The sequence below is a fragment of the Silene latifolia genome, chromosome Y (genome assembly GCF_048544455.1).
Source record: "Silene latifolia isolate original U9 population chromosome Y, ASM4854445v1, whole genome shotgun sequence".
Classification (NCBI taxonomy): Eukaryota; Viridiplantae; Streptophyta; class Magnoliopsida; order Caryophyllales; family Caryophyllaceae; genus Silene; species Silene latifolia.
The window spans coordinates 384584711-384606308 of record NC_133538.1 but is presented as its reverse complement, the minus strand read 5'-3'; the positions used below and the strand labels follow the sequence as shown (position 1 = coordinate 384606308).

At 36.4% G+C, this 21598-nt stretch overlaps 1 protein-coding gene across 1 annotated transcript; it reads left to right on the top strand.

The window, feature by feature from the left end:
* The first annotated feature begins 5543 nt into the window (after positions 1-5543).
* LOC141631996 (uncharacterized) lies at positions 5544-17626 on the top strand. The gene is made up of 3 exons (XM_074444593.1): positions 5544-6170; positions 6265-6502; positions 16746-17626. The coding sequence occupies exons 1-3, from the start codon at positions 5544-5546 to the stop codon at positions 17624-17626; spliced, it is 1746 nt and encodes a 581-aa protein (XP_074300694.1).
* The last annotated feature ends 3972 nt before the right edge of the window (positions 17627-21598 follow it).

The window sequence follows — 21598 nt, the reverse complement described above, 5'->3', positions numbered from 1 at the left end:
TTTCCCACTACATTTCCCACCAGTATCTTCCTCACCCCTTAAAACACCCTTGTCCTCAAGGGTGATGGCGAGAAATAATTTTGGCACACCACTTTCAAGTATTCCAGGGTCAAAAGACACAAAAATCCAAGCAGTATTTGGGTGAATATCACGCTCAAGTATTCCGACATATTTCCCATTCACCAATATCATAAAAACGCAGCTACTAGAATGACTTGAAATAAGCATATCTGAGCACTTACAGAACTTTAATGTTGGCTGCTTGGTAACATCTCCTGTAAAGTAAGGAACTTTCTTTATTTGGTCTACCAATGCAAACTGAGTATATGATCGATACTTGTCCCGACTATGTACTTCCTTGTAGTTCACATGTGCTTTCCATCCACTTATCATCCCCAAAAGCTTTGCACAAGGACCTATCTCTATTTCATTTATGTGCAAAAATGAAGCACCGGGATCAAAAACCAGCACATGGGAGCATATCAATCCAAGCGACGTATTCCAAGCTGAACCTTTAAAGCCCATAAGCTTCCAAAACCAACTAAGGGTATACACATTATCCACTTCAATTAAAGGGGAGAAGGACTTACATACCACCTGGTTGAGGGTCTGCATCCAAGTGTTTTCATGGGTAAGTACTAATTTGGACCCATATTCTAGTTTGGGTATTCCATCGAACAAATTGTGTGCGGTCATTAATCGGACTTCATCAATTCTATTACCCTCATCTTCATTTGTGGACATTAGAACTTCACTGAGAATTATCACTGGATCAGACATTTTAGCAAACAGTTTGTGTGCAGTTGACAATAGGACTTCGGTAGACAAAATCAGATCAACTTGCACAATTTGAACTTGATTTAGGAGATTCCAAGTACTGGTTCTTAACAATGGGACTTGATTTAAGTGAGAAATTGGTTCAGGAATTTTGTCGAACACCTGGTGTGCATCTGCCATTTCTTCATTTTCTTGTGCGATTTTTGCAGCTTGAGCCATTTCTAAAAGGAAGTCTGGTACAGGCATCTTATTAAGCAGGTTGTGGGTCGTCCGTACGTCATCCGACACAATTTCGTCAAGTTTTGACTTACTAACACCATTTACACCAGGTTGGAATTTGTTAAAATCATTCAATAGACTATGATCATCACCAATCACTGCCACAACAAGTACACTTGTTGTGCGTCAAGTGTAGTATAAACGGCGCTCGAACTACTAGTTATTGGCGATCTTATCTGCTCATTCTTGTCGAGATGGACAGTAGAGGTTGGGAGATGATTACCGGATAATTTGATTGAGTCACCGGGAACGTAACGAGGAGTGAACCATGGTAACTTACTAATATCGATTTCCCCTTGAGCATACTTTCTTAAAAGCGAGTTCTTCGATAGCTACGGCCAATTTGTGAATTTCCACCTTGAGAGAAGCAACGTCGTCGGAAAGGGCCATAAATGTCGATCAGAATATTTATTTTTATTTTTTTTAATATGACACAGGCGGGAGGAAAGCTGGCTCTGATAACCATTGTTACATATATTGGGAGAACCACCACAAAAGCTAGCTCAAAGGGTGGTAGAGCCCAATTATATATAAATTCACATAAGTCTCTTTCATGACCAATGTGGGACATTTGCAATGGATCGTATCATTTCACCACGCTCCGCATCCAGGCGCCCTCGCCCGCTGGCTTTGCGCTAGAACCTTCTAACCCCGGGCGAACACTGCTATGTCGGGGTCACCAACAGCGGGTTGTGCGCTAGAACTTTCTTTCTAGCCCCGGGCCAAACACTGCAATACCGGCGTCACCTCCTAGGGCACGGGGACGCAGAAGGGTGGTGGTTAGCTCTGATACCAAATGATACGATCTAAATTTAAGACGAAAATAAAAAGGATAGAAAATGTGATTGTTCAATCAAAGATTGATAGGTCACCCAATTTAACAGAATTGTGGTGTAATTAACACCTAGATTTTATTAACCAAATGAGATAAATCTCGTACATCATTCATAAAATTCATTAATTGCTCATTATAACTTACTAATGCCCTTTTATAGGCTATATGCCTTGGGGAATAATAAATCAAAGATCTAAATTACTAAACTACCCTCCTTGATATTTTTGGTGTGTATGTGGAGCCTCAAATGTTGGGGAGCTTGGTGCAACAATGAGAAGCCTCATATGAGGAAAGATAGTGTATATGGGGAGCTCAATTTCCACCTTTGCGGATGCTCTCAATACTTGATTTCCATCACATTATTTTTTATTCGATTTGATTCGCATTTCAGTTAAGAGCATCGTAATGATTCAACTCCTCAATTTTTACTATTACCTCCGTTTTTTAATGATGTTCCCACTTTTTGAATATATGTGAGAAATATTTTAATTAATTAAATGGGAACATTATAAAGATATAAAGGAGTATTTTTTTTATATATTATTGTAGATTAAGATATTCTTTTAGGTTAAGTCGGTGTAAAACCGTCTAACAATTATAAATTCTTATCTAGGACGAAAATATCCGTCTTAAATCTTAAGACGGATTAAATAAATACGAAATAGCATGACAATTTACCTAGAAAATGCCAAAAAAATTTATCACTATTATCACAATGTGCTAATAATTGAATATATTTTATAAATAAAATTGATACTCCGTCTTAAATAACTATAACTTGTTAACGAAAATCATAAAATAGACACGAAGATATCCTAAACGAGATATGTAATCTAACACGTCAACTATAACTCTAGGCACTAACAAAATTCAATTACAAGCATACATTTCTTTTATCAAATCATTGACGAATGCATATATGTAATCATTAACTTGGTAATCTCTAAACTAATTTGTCTCGGTCATTTTTCTATTTTTGGGTGTTTCAGTCAATTATTGTTCTTTTATTTTAAGAATGAACTTGATGAGCGATTTCATTATTCAAACTCAATTTATTCCATTTGTCATTTAGTAATTTACCTCCTATTAGGCGAGATATTAGGCTTTCAATTAGCACAAAATCTCATTGAAGACGGCACGTATCCGTCACTTTGGAGTGACGGATACAATTTCCTCTCACAAATGACCCAAATAGAGGAGAGAGGGAAGCACATGGGGGTGCCCCCACCTTGTCCCCCTCAATCCGTTTTGTGAGTGGCATTACCCGTCATTTGCTCCGACCCGTCTTCAGCAAGACTAACTGTTCAATTAGCAAGATATTGTGTAATACCCGGTATTTTAATATGATATTATATTAGGCCGAGTTACCAGCTGGGTCGTGTAGTGTATTTGTGACTCGGGTAACTATGCGACTCGGGTTTTAATTAATCTAACTAGGCTAGGCCCGTATCGTCTTAATAGCACCTATTCTATACGTATAACTCATCTAACCAAACCCTAATCTCCCTATCACCATATTCACTTTAACCATGAGAAAAGAGAGAAAAGAGAGAAGAGGGAGCCGTGTGTGTGAAGAACTCGTGAGGCATTGCGAGGCGATTCTCAGCCTATTCTCATCCTATTTCGTAAGTAGACTATCCTATTACCTCTTTATTCAATTATTAGCATAATTATAGTAGTATTGGAATAATTTTTGTAACCCTAGAAATTGGTTTAGGGGTTTTGATTATAAATTGTATGAGATAAATGAATAAAATAGTTACAGCAATTTACAGATTCGTTGGTCTGTGTTATTTGAGTGTTTTACCTGTCTTAAATTCGTCGGATGCAAAAAGTTAAAGAAGAGACTCATGTTTATTCCAAGCCTAGTTTATGCCTGTGAAAATTGGTAGCATTTCACCGTGTAGTTTTTCCTGAATAAATTATTTGTGAACGTCTATCTAAAAAGTCTGCGAATCAGTATAGGCTAAAAGATTACTTCTAAAACATAATTTAGATATTGAATTGGTACTGGGTCTTTTTCATATATTTAATTTAAAGCGTTTAGATGAGTTAGGCGTTGGTTTTACTTAAAAATCATTTGTCAAACTCGTTTTATGAGTCTTTACTTTTTATGCGACGAATTATGTCAGCCTTTGGAAATCAGTCTGGAAACCATCGATATGTTTGGATTTGGGAAAAGTATATGAGATAAGAACTGTAGATTAGAGTGTTATGGTTCCAACCCAATTGGCCTCGCATCGATTTAATTTTCCTAAAATTAGTTATGTATTTTATAGCAAGTCTGTCCGGTTCTGGAAAATAAGAAAAGTCGAATTTGCCCTAAAAGTTAAGGTTTCTATTGAGTTATGATGAGTCTTGTTTAGGTGCATGATTAATTGATAAAATGGGTTAAGTTTCTTGTCGGTTTAGTAATCGTATGCTATTAATATTAGGTGGTGATTTCCGAGTCGAGTATTTCGATTTCTTTGGATTAAATTCTTATTGCTATATATCGAGAGGGCGAGTTTGTTGTGGAATATTACTGAGCACCGACTATTTGACTGCAGTACTGAGGTAGGGGAATACACTGATTGAGTTCTTACGATTATAAAGAGTTGGCATGTTCGGTGATTATATGACATATCTGATTATCTTATTTATCTTGTTGAGCATTATTGTTTCATACGTTTCATACATTGCATTTGCATCGGAGTTGGAGTTGGAGGAGATGAGATTATTGCGATTAAGGCCCAGGCGGGTTCTGCAGAACTTGCCCTGGTGTCCTCAAATTCTATTTAGCTGGTATATCGACGACGGTCGATTGATATAGTCTGCCGGGGATCGGTATGGTGGGCGTTCGGGGATGTGTGTGATGGAGTTGAGATTGGAGGATCATATCATTGCATTCTTTATTATATCGTATTACCTACTCAACCTCGCGGTTGACCCTGTGTATTCGTGTACGCCTGTGATGATCCATTTACTGGGGAGCAGATTGACAGGTTGTTGAGACATACAGAACTGGCAGGGGAGCGAGCATGGATCACCTGACTTAGAGCTAGCCCATTTTTATTTCATTTTAGCTATCAGACTTATTTTCAGTTTTGAGACATGTTCCATTTGAGTTGTAAACATTTATAACTTTCTATTTAAAGTACTGTTTATTTTTCCTTTGTTATCTACTGCCTCGGGTTTCCAAGATGGTAACACCCTTCTTTATATGAGGAGTCCTAGTCCAAGCCCTTAAATAAATGGGGGTGTTACATATTGTTAGGTTGTTTTGGTAACAAATTGGATTCCATATCATTTGTGATATGATCCTCCTAAATTGATGCTTAGTATTTGTACCTATAAATTGCCTAATGTTAATCAATAAGAATGACACACAATTACAAAATCTCTTCTACTGTTATCATGCTCACTGTTATCATGGTATCGAGCCACGTTTTTTTCTTCTAAAAAAAACACAACAACAATTCCTTCAAAATCTAAGACAGTCGTTTTCTTGCCATGACAACTGGTGAAGATGCCTCGCAGTCCCAATTATCCACTTAAAAAAATCGACCCTCTTTCCCCATTCTTTCTCGGATCTGGGGATATTCCGGTTATCAAAATTTCTCAAGTACAACTAAACAGTCATAAATATAATGATTGGAGTCGTTCGATGCGAATGTCTCTTAAATCCCGTCGTAAGTTTGAATTTTGCGACGGTTCTATTAAGAAACCAACTGATGAATTCATGGTTGGACAATGGGAGGTTGTCAATTGTACCATTGTTCAATGGCTTCAGAATACAATTGACCCATCCGTGCTCGAAAGCGTCCCTTATGTCGAGGATACCGCGGTCGTATGGGAAGATTTGGAGGAGCGTTTTGCCGTGGTTGATGGTACGTCGATCCATTCTCTCAAAACTGAGCTTGGTGAATGTAAGCAACGAAAAGGTATGTTTGTTACTGAATACTATGGTAAATTGAAGTCGCTATGGGATGCCTTTACCATATACGAACTCCCGATTGCGTGCAAGTGTGGCCGCTGCACTTGTGATATCGCTTCTCAAGCGATTAAACGACTTGATAATGAACGCCTCCACCAATTCTTTATGGGACTTGACCGTAGCCTATATGGGACACTTCACAATCAACAGTTTCAACTTGACCCTTTACCCACCCTCAATCGCGGCTACCACGCTATGTTACAGGTTGAACGCCTACTTATTGACGCTTCTTTGTCTTCTGACGTTACTGATGTTGTGGCGTATGCCGTTCCTGGGGCATCACGCACTCCTACTGATTGGAAGGCGTTGCGTGAGAAATAAAAAATGGAGCGACGCAAATTGTTTTGTACTCATATGTACAATTAATGGGCATGACATAAAGTCTTGTTTTATTAAGGTTAATAAATTCCCGGATTGGTGGGGTAGTCGGCCCCGTACTGTGGCTGAGTTGCGTCGTAGCAAGGGTAGTGGGGCTCGTTCAAACACGGGTACGGCAGAGTCTGAGACTCACGGTGATGGTCTTGTCCATGCCAACGTTGCTCATACGGCTACTTCTTTCGTTCCCTCCGATCGGTTGTCTGGTACGTTTATTTCTTGGATTGTAGATACCGGTGCTTCTAAGAGCATCCACAATGGTAAGCTAGTTGGTACTAGCTTACCTTTGCCACATCATTTTTTTGAGCAACAACAATTTCAAGCTATAAGTTACTCCAATGGTGAAGCCAATTTAGTATTAGCTTGATGAGACCTAACTAACACACTTTTCTATTAATTTATTTAATTCTTAATTTCTAAATAAAAAATAAAAACTTTATAAAAGAGACAACTTTTTTCTATTGGTTATATTTTTCTTGTGGGTCCATTTAAGCAAGTAGCTCCATGGAGCTACTAGCTTGAAATTATTTGAGCAAAGCTAATCTATGTGTACAACTCCAATGGTTGAGCTACTAGCTTACAATTTCTAAAAATTGCAATCAAGTCCTTTTTTCCAACCATTGGAGATGCTCTAACCATGTTACAAGTGACTTGTATTTATTTACTGATAACATGGTGATTCCTCCGAAGCCGGTAGGGCTGCCTAATGGGAAACGAATTATGGCCTCAAAGAGGGGGACTATTTGCGTTAACAGTAAAATAATTCTTCGACGGGTTTTATTCGTTCCACATTTGACTTTTAATTTAATTTCCGTATCCCAATTGACAGCTGATAACGACTATGTTTTACAATTTACTAAAGATTGTTGTCTTATACAAGACCGTTCCTCGAGGATGATGATTGGAGTAGACGAGCTCCGGGATGGACTGTTTTTACTGCATTCGGGGAACCCGACTTCTTCGGTGAACACGGTTGGAACGGTTGGGGCTTACGAACTGTGTCATCGACGGCTCGGTCATCCAGGGGCTAATTGTTGGAATAAGTGTCCCTGACAATAATGCGATCACATTGTTGATCATATTGAGATCACATGTTTAAATCTCATATTAAGAATACATGAGGGAAAGTTATACTTCTTAGTCAACTGGTCCACACATATCGGTAATGATTGGCTGACTAGAGTTTGACATTACTGTCGTACGACGGTGGTGACCAGTTGATCCCCTAAGGTCATACCTATAGGATAATGCTCTTAATTGATTATTTAATTAATCGTATGTCGATATTGGTTAATTAAATTCCTTAATATTGACGAGTGATTTTGTGAGTAAAATTACGTGTCTTATTGTAATTTGATTAAATAAGATTCGGTCTAAGTAATCGAATTGTTTTATTGCTTAGATTAAATTATTGTTTATGAAACAATTAAAATATAGAATGAATTGCCTATTATAAATATAAGAAGTTGTGATTTATAATACTATGACCCATTTAAAGTAATTGTAATTGTGAATTACTAAGTTAATTTTGTATGTGATTTATTTCATTTATTTAATGATTTTTTAATTAGTTAAAAATGCATTATTTAAATTACATGTTCTAGTAACATGACCAATTGTCACACTATACAATTTTACATTGACAAACTTAAAATGGACCCTCATTATATGGGTGCCGTGTGACATAAGAGAGGAATGGGTTTGTGTGCCTTAAAATGTTTATGTTAGTGGGTAACATAATGATTGACCCTAAAAATAGGTTTGCATGCCTACCACTTATTGAGAAGAGAAACAACAAAAGTTGTTGGGCACTCTAACCCTTCCAAAAACCAGTGCCCTCCCCCCATGAGGCACTCAAGTAGTGTGCTCTTCTATTATTCATTCATTCTACAACACAAATAACATATGTGACATTTTGAGAGTGTGTCAAAATAACTCTATACTTTGAGAAAGAAAAAAAGAGCAAAAATCTCACAAAACTCTTCCTCTTGACCGAAATATTTAAGATCTATAATACAATTATTTTGTGTCAATTTTAAGGTAGTTTACATTAATACTAGTCTAATATTAATTTAAACTATTAAGGGTATCATCTTGGTACAATCTTTAGGGAGAGATTCTATACTTGAATCTTGTTCATCCATAAGGAAAGCTCAAGAATTAAGTAAGGTAGGTGACCTTACTAGTGCCCAAATATCCGAAATATCAAATGTAAGGATCCGATTTTCTCCTTACTCTTGTATTTGTTTTGCATGCATAAGATCTTGAATTAATTTTATGACTAAATTAATTATTCACATATTCAATATGTAAAGTAATAAGATTAATGAATCCCAACAAGTGGTATCAGAGCACAAGGTTGTTGCATGCAAAATCGGGTTTGTTTTTCCGAGTTATAAATTAGTTAACAAATAAAACTTGTTATTTAGAATTTATGAAGATAAATCACGAAAAAAAATTTGCATGTTAAAAGTTTCTGGTCCTAAATGGATTTTAGGTCATATAAGATGATTTATGGATTTTATTGTTCATTATATATATTATTGGCATTAAAATGTGATTTTATATGAGAAAAATGTCAATTTTGGACGAAAAATAGTTAAACTTCGAATTTTTCAGTGATTTTTGAATATGATTTCAGAAATATAATCTACAGGTAGCATGTTAAATTTAGTGTAAAATAAAGTCATTTTGCATAAAATATGAATTTTATAAGTTAAAGTTGAATTTAAAAGGGTTATGAGGTTAATATGAGTTAAATTTTGAATCTGGTCATGAAAATTTAATATATTGTCACATGCATTTTTACTCAGTGTGTGTAAAATTTTTAGATGGATTGAACTCCTTTTGCATGATTTATGAATTTTTAAGTAAAAATTCAATAAATAGTGACTTAAATTAGCCTATAATGCTAAAACATATTTCATGACTTAAGAAAAACGTCTAATGTTGCTTATTTATCCCACTTTTCATATCTAAAAGTGAAAAGTTGATTAAATTATTTCTCTTATGCTTTAATGATTTTATTTGTCAAATTCGATAAACCGCAACGATGTTTTTCTCGAAAGATTTTCAAAATTTTTAACCTAAGTTTTGAATATTATGAATTTCATGAAATTATTCCAGAATGTTCAAGAATTTAAATTTCAAAATTTGAAATTATTTGAAATTATTTTAATTTAATTTGGGATTTTTTATATATATTTTGAGTCCAAATGAACAATATTAAAAATTCAAGTTGATTTATTGTCGAAATTTTTGTGAAAACTAAATTTTGAGTCCTAAAAGGTTAGGATAATTAACTTGAACATAAATGTGATTTATGAAATGTTTCATGATTTTAATAGTTAATAATCATTCAAATCCATAAAACCGAGAAAAATATACGATATTAGCCCTTTAAAGGCGATTTGGCATAAAATTAAGCATGTTCATACATATTTTAATGCTGCATTTTATTTATGATTGTCATATTTTTTATTTATATAATCTTTGAATTATGTAATTTTACTTAGTATGGCCTTAGTTTTTAATTGGTATTACCAGGAATGTATGGGAATATCGATTCGGTTGTAATTATTGTGATCTCGTATCACCATTTTATAATTTAATAGATTTAATTTTTATTACAAATGTATAATAGGAAATTATGTAATTTTTAATTATTACTTGTAATTCCGGAGATCCTTGAAGACGGTGCCATTAGGAAAGGCGTTCCGACAAGACCGTGTAGCCTTGGAATACGTGCCAAGTGAAGTTCAAGGGACCAATGGAGTTGGTTTCCGAATTTGTAATAGTTAATTAAATTTTCTTTTTAGGATGGTCATACTAGGATTTTATGTTTTATGTTTTGCATTTATTTACATGTTTGCATGCGTCGCTAAATCGCCATAACTAAACATGCATTTTATTTTATCGAGTCATCGACCGTGTCAATTATAATTATCGTAGTTCACTGCTTTAGTTCACTTAAAACGTGATAGATAATAAATTGACAAGACCTCTCACTAAATAATAATTGAGAATTAGCCTTACCAAATAGTAGAAACCATGAATCCCAATTTCATAAGGAAGTAGGCTCGGCTCACCGGGGTGCTAAACTTGTTACGTTGGGTAAGTGGGTAATAAAATGTTGTTACATTGAAATTTGGATTGAGCTCAACGGAAGTATTCGTGACCGTAGTCGCATGTGTTCCGGGCTAAAGATAAATATTAGAGTAATTTTATCGACCGAGAGTTCTAGAAGTAGAATCGATTAAAGAGTTAATCCACCGAGTTATATTGATAAGGGATGAATTGCCTCACCGTGCCCGAGTTAATATGAATTTGGATCTCAGGATCATTTATAATATTTGGGTGGAGGTCACTATATAAATGTTTAAAACTTGTTTAAAATGTTTACAAGTATTTTCAAAACAATAGATGTTTATTAATTCCTTCATTTTTATTTTGTAGTCAAATTTGTTTTCTCTATTGCAATGGCAACTCCAAATTCAAACGCAACCACTAGCTCAAACACTCTCACCAATGTTTCATGGCTCGGATCCTTCATGGATCGTTGTAAATTAGAAAAGAATGGGTCAAATTTCGCCGATTGGGACGCGCAACTTCGCTTGGCCGCGGAGGGTGACGACAAGCTTCGTTACCTTACCGAGGCCTCTTCCGCTGCACCTACCGCTAGGTCTACCCCCGCCGCTAGGCAAGCCTATTAGACTTACCAAAAGGAGTCGGCCGCGATAAAAAATGTGTTGATCTTCTCTATGGAGGCCGAACTCCAAAGGAGTGCTATAAAGATTAGCACCGCGTATTAGATCTATACGAAGCTTGTGACCATGTTTTCACAAGCTCTGAGGATCATTCAATATGAAGCGACTTCCGCATTCTTTGATCTCAACATCAAGGAGGGCCAAAACGTTAGCCCTCATGTGCTCAAGTTGATGGAGCATGTTGAGACCTTGAAAATGCAAAAGGTAGAGATTCCCGAGGAACTCATCATTGTTCGAATTCTTCATTTCTTGAACAAGGTTAAAGCATATGTCCAATTCAGGGTGAATTTTAATATGCAAAACTTGAAAGTATTCCTCGATGAATTGCACAAAATGCTTGTGCAAGCCGAGAGGGACATATGGGGCTAAATGCTAGCACCACCAAGGATGTGCTCAATATTAATCAAAAGAGCAAAGGGAATTTCAAGAAAGGTGGTCACAAGGGAAAGAAGCAAACTCCCTACAAGAACAAAGGAAAGGCTTGTGAAGCTAGCTCCTCAAAGCCCAAAAAGGGTGCCCCCTCCGGGGACAAATGCCACTATTGTAATGGTGTTGGGCATTGGAAGAGGAATTGTCCTAAGTACCTAGGCGACATCAAAGCTGGAAAAGTTATTCCAGTAGGTAAATAACTATCCCTATGTTTTTATGTTTCGATCTCAACTTTGCTATTTTGATACAAGTTGTGATGATTACCCCTTTTTTATTGTAATTAGGGCATCCTAGCAAGGACAAGGGCAAAGAAAATCAAGCCTAGAAGATCTTGATGGAAGCTAGATGTAGCCGCCCATGGTGCTAGATCGATGGAAGCTTGGCTTTATTTTGTCTTTATTTTTATGTTGTATTTTGAAATTTTTTAGAACTATTTTGATTTCCTCATTCGACTTGAAAATTTGGTTGTTTCCTTAAACAATGGTTGTATTTTGGATATTGGTGACTTGGTTTCCAACCCAAGTCACTTATTTTATCGTATCGTTTGTTCTAAAATTTGTCATCATACACTACTTACTTTCAGAAACATAAGAATATCGACTTAAATTGATCAAATAGACAATTATAATGGTTGAGTCATTATATGTCCATAAGCTATGAATTAGATTCTCCTTATGCATTTGTGACCAAATTGTCACAACTTACTTATATAAGATCAATTTTGAAATTATGATTGAGTTGATGAAATCACACAAGGGAACGTTGCCAACCTTTTTCGATACACCTATCAAAATTAAATCACCTAGTCTATATTATCCTTTTAATGTGTCTCGATTAAATCACTATTAAGTTATTTTGTGGCTCAAAAGCTATCTTTGAAGAAAAAGGGCATTTTTCCTAAAGATAGAGTGGGAGTGAATTTAGCCACAAACTCTTCGCATAGAGGAGACCAAAAGAAGATGTTCTTGAGGAAACTACGTGAGGAGACCAAAAGAAGATGTTCTTGAGGAAACTACATGAGGAGACCAAAAGAAGATGTTCTTGGATTGTAAGAGAAAGACTCTAGAGGGATATAACTAGAGATTTTAATATTCGACATTTTACTTAAAGAGCCTTATGAAACTAAAATGATATCTATGCAAGTAAATGGATTTATTTGGGATTGTTGAAACCAATCCAAGGTAAATAAATATTTATAATTAAATGTTGCATAGAGTGGCATGTAAATGTCTACAAAATCTAAGTTAAGTGTTAACTATACTAAAGACTCAAAATCATTGCTATACTTTATTATGAAATAAGTAAGTTATTAAGACCACTTTCCAAAATGGGTATTTTGAAAGGGATATGTGAATGACATATATGGTTTTAACTAACACTTTGAATAGCAATGATTATTTCAATTCATAAAATGTTTCGAATGAGTTGTCAAAAACGAAACATGTGGAATTCAGTGGGAGTCGGTGATAGTCATGTTTAGACATGAAGTTTAGTGGGAGAAACATCCTTCATGAATTGCATAACATATTACTCATTGGGAATGATGAGCATATACTGGCTTTTATAAAGAAGTATTTAGGTTTTCAATTCTGGATGATATCGGACATCATGTGGATCTATTAAAACATGGGATGTTGGATTGGTACTTAGATAGGTATCTTATGTTGATAATAATCCTTCATCTTAAGAGATTAACCAGTTAAGTAGGTTATTCATGTCGATGAATATAGAATTACCATGTTAGAGTCATGGTTATTTATCGAACCTAAGAACTGTTGTTTACATAATTCGATAACCAATGTTTCCGCCATTGGTATAGTCATGTAATGCCATTATACACATGTCCTAGATAAATTAAATGCTTAGAGCATGATATTGATAACAAGTTAACCCATATGAGAGTCATTGGTAAGCCTCAAGGAACCGTAATGAAATCTCAAGGAGAACTAATGTTCTGTTCTGGAATTGGGAAGGATACTTAGTTGTGTGTTAAGAGGTTACACAAACTCAAGTTTCCGAACTCATTTGGATTTGTGAAAATCCTAGGCAATTATTGACATAAGGAGTAAGAGACTAGAAAAGTGTATTTTATTGTCATCCATTGAAAAATTCTACGAAATGACCTAAGTACTTTGTGATTAGGTGATGAACTTCAAAACTATAAATAGTGTTGTCCACCGAAACCCACATCACAAGTTATGTGATAACAGTAAGAGCTTCTTTCAAGTTAAAGAACCTAAGTCTAGTATGAAGTCTAGACATGTACTTAGTAAATCTCATGCTATAAAGGATAACATGAAATTGAAGGATATCGCAATTCACTAAGTTTGAACACTTGATCACATGGTATGATCACAAGCTAAACTTTTATTGCGTTACACAAGTGCATGAGTACGCTTATGATTATAAGACATATAATAGTAATATGGTATTGACTACTTATGTGTGATAATCACATTTATTGTTTGAGTTATTGTTAACTCATTCTGTACTTTGTTACAACATAATGGGATTGTTGAGACAATATTGAACCCCATTAAAGCGAACTAGATTAACATAGTATTCGTCCCTAGTTACTTACATGAAGTGACATCTCGAAAGTAACTATAGTGTGATGCGATTGATGGCAAGTTCAAGTGCCATAGAGTCATAAGAGATGACTAGTCGATCACATAGGCAGACTGTGAGGGACACTCTGTCGGGCTAATGACTGCTTATAGAGTTCTGGCAAATTTATATTGCCTAATCGTGGCGAGAGCTACTATGGTATTCTTATGAGTCGATTCTTTGACTAATGACTATTAGCCCAAGGTGGCATAGTTTAAGAGTAACTTTGATTTATGTTTCTACGACCTTCGTAAATGGGGTCAAATGGGCTTATTTTGGGTTATGATGAGTTGTGGCTAGTCGAAGGGAATAGTGCGATAGGAATTGTCCACCCCCTTGTCAGGGTTAAAACAATATCTCAGGGCCACTCGAGGAGTAATGAACTGGAAATGCGTGGCCACGCTCGGAAGGTATCTACGGTAGATGATTCCGGTCAATCAGTTATTCTCCAGATCGAGGAAACCACTCTCGATGCGATCACTTGCAAGTACGACCTGAAAGACACCTTGCATTGAGTGGGAGATAGTAATAGGACAAGAGAATTGGTGACGCACACTTGTCGAGGACAAGTGGGAGATTGTTGGAGTAAGTGTCCCCGACAATAATGCGATCACATTGTTGATCATATTGAGATCACATGTTTAAATCTCATATTAAGAATACATGAGGGAAAGTTATAATTCTTAGCCAACTGGTCCACACATATCGGTAATGATTGGCTTACTAGAGTTTGACATTACTGTCGTACGACGGTGGTGACCAGTTGATCCCCTAAGGTCATACCTATAGGATAATGCTCTTAATTGATTATTTAATTAATCGTATGCCGATACTGGTTAATTAAATTCCTTAATATTGACGAGTGATTTTGTGAGTAAAATTACGTGTCTTATTGTAATTTGATTAAATAAGATTCGGTCTAAGTAATCGAATTGTTTTATTGCTTAGATTAAATTATTGTTGATGAAACAATTAAAATATAGAATGAATTGCCTATTATAAATATAAGAAGTTGTGATTTATAATACTATGACCCATTTAAAGTAATTGTAATTGTGAATTACTAAGTTAATTTTGTATGTGATTTATTTCATTTATTTAATGATTTTTTAATTAGTTAAAAATGCATTATTTAAATTACATGTTCTAGTAACATGACCAATTGTCACACTATACAATTTTACATTGACAAACTTAAAATGGACCCTCATTATATGGGTGCCGTGTGACATAAGAGAGGAAGGGGTTTGTGTGCCTTAAAATGTTTATGTTAGTGGGTAACATAATGATTGACCCTAAAAATAGGTTTGCATGCCTACCACTCATTGAGAAGAGAAACAACAAAAGTTGTTGGGCACTCTAACCCTTCCAAAAACCGGTGCCCTCCCCCATGAGGCACTCAAGTAGTATGCTCTTCTATTATTCATTCATTCTACAACACAAATAACATATGTGACATTTTGAGAGTGTGTCAAAATAACTCTATACTTTAAGAAAGAAAAAGAGAGCAAAAATCTCACAAAACTCTTCCTCTTGACCGAAATATTCAAGAGCTATAATACAATTATTTTGTGTCAATTTTAAGGTAGTTTACATTAATACTAGTCTAATATTAATTTAAACTATTAAGGGTATCATCTTGGTACAATCTTTAGGGAGCGATTCTATACTTGAATCTTGTTCATCCATAAGGAAAGCTCAAGAACTAAGTAAGGTAGGTGACCTTACTAGTGCCCAAATATCCGAAATATCAAATGTAAGGATCCGATGTTCTCCTTACTCTTGTATTTGTTTTGCATGCATAAGATCTTGAATTAATTTTATGACTAAATTAATTATTCACATATTCAATATGTAAAGTAATGAGATTAATGAATCCCAACACTAATGTGGTTAAATTTATTCCTTTAGATCAACCTATTTCATTCAATAAAAACTCGGTATGTGACGTGTGCCACCTTACTAAACAAACTCGTGCTGCTTCAATTTAAGCGACAATATTGCTTTTGAAATTTTTAATTTGATACATTGTGATCTTTGGGGACCATATTTCACTTCTTCTACTTGTGATGCTAAATATTTCCTGACTATTGTGGATGATTTCTCTCGCTTTGTTTGGGCATATTTACTTCTACGAGCATGTTTATGCATTTTTCTTATCCATGGTCCAGACACAATTTTCTAAATAGGTGAAGGTACGCAGTGACAATGGGAAAGAGTTTAATTGTATGGCGGAATATTTTTTGCAGCAGGGCATACAATTTCAAACCTCTTGCGTTGGCACGCCTCAAAAAAATGGGCGTGTTGAACGTAAGTATCGTCACATTCTTAATGTGGCACGGGCTTTGCTTTTTCAGGGTAACCTTCTAAAGCGGTTTTGGGGTGAGTGCATTCTTACCGCTGCTTATTTAATTAGCCGTACGCCTTCCGCTCTCCTTAATCTTAAAACACCTTACGAGATCTTATTGGGTGTTCCTCCTTCTTACTTAAATTTACGGGTTTTGGTTTTCTCTTCTTTGTCCATAACCAAAAGACTCAGGGTGATAAATTTGAACCACGTAGTCGGAAGTGTGTTTTTCTCTGATATCCACACAATAAGAAAGGGTGGAAGGTTTATCATCTTGAGACGGAAGCTATTATTATTTTTCCCGATGTTGTTTTCTATGAGGATTCATTTCCTTTTAATGATTCGGTAATTCAGGCGAGATACTAGAGCCTCCAATTTTTGCCACTGATGACGAGTCTATCTCTCACACCCCACCTTCCTCGCCTGATGCTAATATCACTGAACCCCGTAACGACACAAATGTGGAAGAGCCTTCTTCTGCCGTCAAAGACACTAATGTCGAAACGCCCTCTTCTGCCGTCGATGAGCCCTCACATAACGTCGAAGGGCCCCCTAATGCCCCTGATCTTGGTCGAGGTCATCGACTAAAATTCCCTAATTCAAGGTTGCAAGGATATGTTCTTGAGACAACTAGCAGTCCATCCTCTCCCAGCTCACCAAGTTCTTTCTCATCTCCCTCAGGTACTCCCTATACTTTAGCCAATTATATCAATTGTCATAATTTTTCTATTCGACACAGATATTTTCTCGCAGCCATAACCGCAGATATTGAACCTCCTTCTTTCAAAGTTGCGATCTGTGATGATGGGTGGTGTCGGGCTATGCAAGAAGAGATCGATGCTCTTGAACATAACGGGACATGGGAATTAACTGATCTGCCACCCGATAAAAAGGCTATCGGGTGTTGTTGGGTCTATAAGATCAAATACAAATCGAATGGCTCTATTGAACGGTTAAAAGCTCGCCTCGTTGTCTTTGGCAATCATCAAATCGAAGGCCTTGACTATGGGGAAACGTTTGCTCCCATTGTTAAAATGGTCACCATACGCACTTTCCTTGCTGTTGCGGCCATCAAGAAATGGGAATTACATCAGATGAATGTACATAATGCTTTTTTACATGGAGATTTGAACGAGGAAGTGTATATGAAGCTCCCTCCGGTTTTTAGTCGCGGTCATGATAGCAAGATAGAGGGGAGAGAATTGCATAAAGAAATGTTATTATTGATGATGTAATTCTGATTCAATACATTGATTTATATATAATAAACCCTACTAGCATAAACCTTAGACGATAGCCGGCCCTAATATCCTAATACCCTCCCGCAATCGTAAAGGCAGTACATAATACGAACTTTACGATTGGAGAATGTTGGAATATGTGTCCTCCGACAATAATGTGATCACAATTGTCGATCATGATGATCACATGTTTAAGTCTCATTTTAAGAATACATGTGGGATGTAATATTTTACAGTCAACTGGTCCACACATATCGGTAATGATTGGCTGACTAGAGTTTGACATTACTGTCGTGCGACGGTGGTGATCAGTTGATCCCCTTAGGTCATACCTAAAGGGTAACACTCTTAATTGAATATTTAATTGGTCGTATGATGATACGAGTCAATTAAATTGCTTAAAATTGACAGACGATTTTGGAAGTAATATTTACGTGTCTCGTTGTAATTTGATTAAATTAGACACGGTCTAAGTAATCGAATTGTTTTATTGCTTAGATGAAATTATTGTTCACGGAAACAATTGAAACTGAATGAATGATTTATTATAAATACAAGATGTTGTAAATTATAATTGGTAAAGCATTTTGGTACAAGTAATTGTGAATTACTAAGTCGATTTTGTACATGACGTATTTTATTAATACGTTGATTTTTAATACGTTAAAAATACATGACAATTTTACATGACTTGTGACATGTGACAAATTGATAAATTGACAATGATAAAATGGAATCCATTTTATCTTAGGTGGACCGAAATGTAGGGTGTATTAGGCTAAAATATTGTGTTGATTATTTTAAGTGGAAAGCATAATCATTAACCTAATAGATAGCCATGCAAACCTAGTTGTTTTTGTGAAGAGCACCTTGATCATGCATTGACCATTACCACCCCACCCCACCCGGTTTTGTCATTGAGAAAAGCCAAGGGTTTTTTCTCTATAATTTACCTAATATACACTACATGCAACACTAGTGTATTATTCATTCTTGCACATCTAAAAATATAGAGTTTTAGAGATAATATTACTCCTTCTTCTCCCTTCTCTTAATCGAAAATAAGAGACCAAATTCAATATTTTTGGGTCAATTTTATTTAGATTAATATTGTTCTAGTATTAATAATATTAAACTTTTAAGGGGTTACTTTGGGTATTCATCTTTGGGAGAGATTCTACCCTTGAATCTTTGTTCATCCATATTAGGAGAGCTCAAGAACAAGTAAGAAGGTGATCTTACTTGTGCCCTTTGATCCGAAATTTTATTGTAAGGAAAAACGATTTCTTCTCTATATTTACTTACGTTTGCATGCATAAGATTTAAATTAATTTTATGACTAAATTAAATTGAAACATATATGAATATGTTGAGTATAATGAGATATAGATTTCTAACAGAGAAATACAAATAAAAAAGAATATAAAAAAAATGAAATCTTCAATCCTCATCTTCTTCGATCTTCATTAATCTTCTTCGTCTTAAAAGGTAGGTAATAAACGAGTATAAGACTCGTTAAAATTTATTCGAACAAGAACGTTAAGTTTTCGAACTTGTCGAATATGAGTTAATATGCAGGATCACTAATCGAACCTAACAAATATCAATAAAACGGAAAACTATCGGTCAATTTCACGATCTGGAGAACGTTAAACTTTTCGAACTCCAAATAAATAAATTTAGGTACCACCTTGAACAAATTTTGATGAATTTTAATTAAAATTTCAAAGATAAAGAAAAGACGTTTAAGTCTCCACCCACATAGAAATTAGAGGAATTGGAAATAGCTCCTTATGGCTTTGTCCCTGATTTCCCACGACAACAACTTCGTATTGTCAAATTCTTGTTCTTTTTTTTTGGAAGAAAAATTATTGTGATTTTTCTAAATGATTGGAAATCCTACCGGTGGGCACCATGAATTATTACCCACCGGCAAGAAAGCGGAAGCATATTTAGAGACCTATGATACCATGTTTAGATAGAGGGGAAAGAATTGTATAAGGAAATGTTATTATTGATGATGTAATTCTGATTCAATACATTGGTTTTTATATAATAAACCCTACTAGCATAAACCCTAGATGATAGCCGCCCCTAATGGGCCTAATATCCTATTAGCTCTCCTCTTTCCTTTGTTTTGTGCCAAAACCTAAGGACAACAATTGATCGGGATGAAGGGAGTAGGTACTAGTCCGTAATCAGTAAGCGACCAGCAAAGTAGTAGACATATTGTCTGCGTAACATCTAGAAAAGGTTCATATGTAAGATCATCATGTTGGGACATTACCGTTTTGATTGCCCTCATAAAATGTTTTTTTTTTTTTTTGACAGCAGTAAAGATAGGTTTATTTACATACAAATAGTACGACTCTCAGACTCGAAGTCGTAGATTCGTACAACATTATTGAAAATAAAATTACAACTTCAATTAAACAAGTACGATAGATGAGATGTCGGGTAACAGCAACATTGGTGGAGAACGGTAGCTTGGACTTGAAGTTCATTATGCACGGCATCCATAAAGCACGAGACTCCCAAAGACCATCGGGATATTTTCTCTAACAAGTGACGGGAACAAGATGCACTTACGCCACTAGGACGTAGAAAGGGAAAGGCGAAAACAAGCCGAACAAACTTGCCTCCAAAGGAGAAAAATCTCCTACATCCTGAATAACCAACCTGATAGACAAAACACCAAAGACCAAAGTAGCCGCGCCAGCAGATGGATCAATACACAAATTGCCCCTCGACCAAACACATGCCCAAAAACACCGGGGACCATCCTAGGATGCATCCAACATAGACCGGACACCACCTCATCCCGTCATTATTCTTATGATAGATTATAATTAGGGACAACAAAATAAACAACAGATAAAGGGACTACATTGGAATTGTTAAATAACTACCCCATCCAACCCACCCAACACCATAGACCAACGCGTACCCACACAATCCAACCGACACAACCACACAAATAAACACACTACAACCAACTAGTGTCCAAGACAACCGGGATCAGCACCCAAAACAAAAGACAGAAACAAACCAACATAACCTCCAGCTCCACCCACAACAAAAAAAGACGGACCGAGCCACAATCTAAACCCGAACAGACCGACGGTGCCAAAAGGTGCCCAACAAGACAGACCCAACAAACACATCCTCAGAAAAACGCAACAGACCAGCAAACACCAAAAAAATCAACAAAGGACACCCATTTCACCAAGAGAATCCTCCCAGGACCACCGCCTTGCATGCAAAAGCCAACCTACACTAACACAAGAGACACACGGGACAAAGGACCGAAAGATGGGGGAAATGGGGGGATCACCAATCGGTCCCAAACCGACCCGAAGAGCAATGCTCATAGACACGAAACAAGGACGAAAGACCGATAGATTGGGAAATGGGGGGATCACCTATCGGTCCCTAACCGACCCGATGAGCTATGCTCATGGGCACCACCAGCACAACACAGACCGAACACGTAGATGTCAGAAAATCCGACAGAAAACTTGAGACATACCAGGGGTGGGGGGGGGGGGGGGGAAAGGGGATCACCCCTGGGTTGCATGCAAGGTCATCAGTGACAGGACGAGGAATCGTAGGGACAGTAACCCAAGGTTACAGCGACAAACACAGAACAAATCGACTTACAGAAGGAGATCGACCAGAAATGAACACCTCCAAAGAGAAAAAAACCGACGATGGGAACTCAGGGATCGACGACGACAACGACGGCTGAAAACGAATTAAAAAGACCGAAGCAAGGACCACACAAAGGGCAGGAAGAAGGAGGGAGGCCGAAAAGCTCACCGATCGAAGCAACGAACCGGAAAAAGCCAGATCCCGGGAAAAAATGGACATAAATTGGTTTAAAAGTGTGTTAATCTATAAGGAAGTGAGGGTTCACCGGAAATGGGCTAAGAAAGCCACATCTCCGGCGAAAGGATTGAAGGAGAG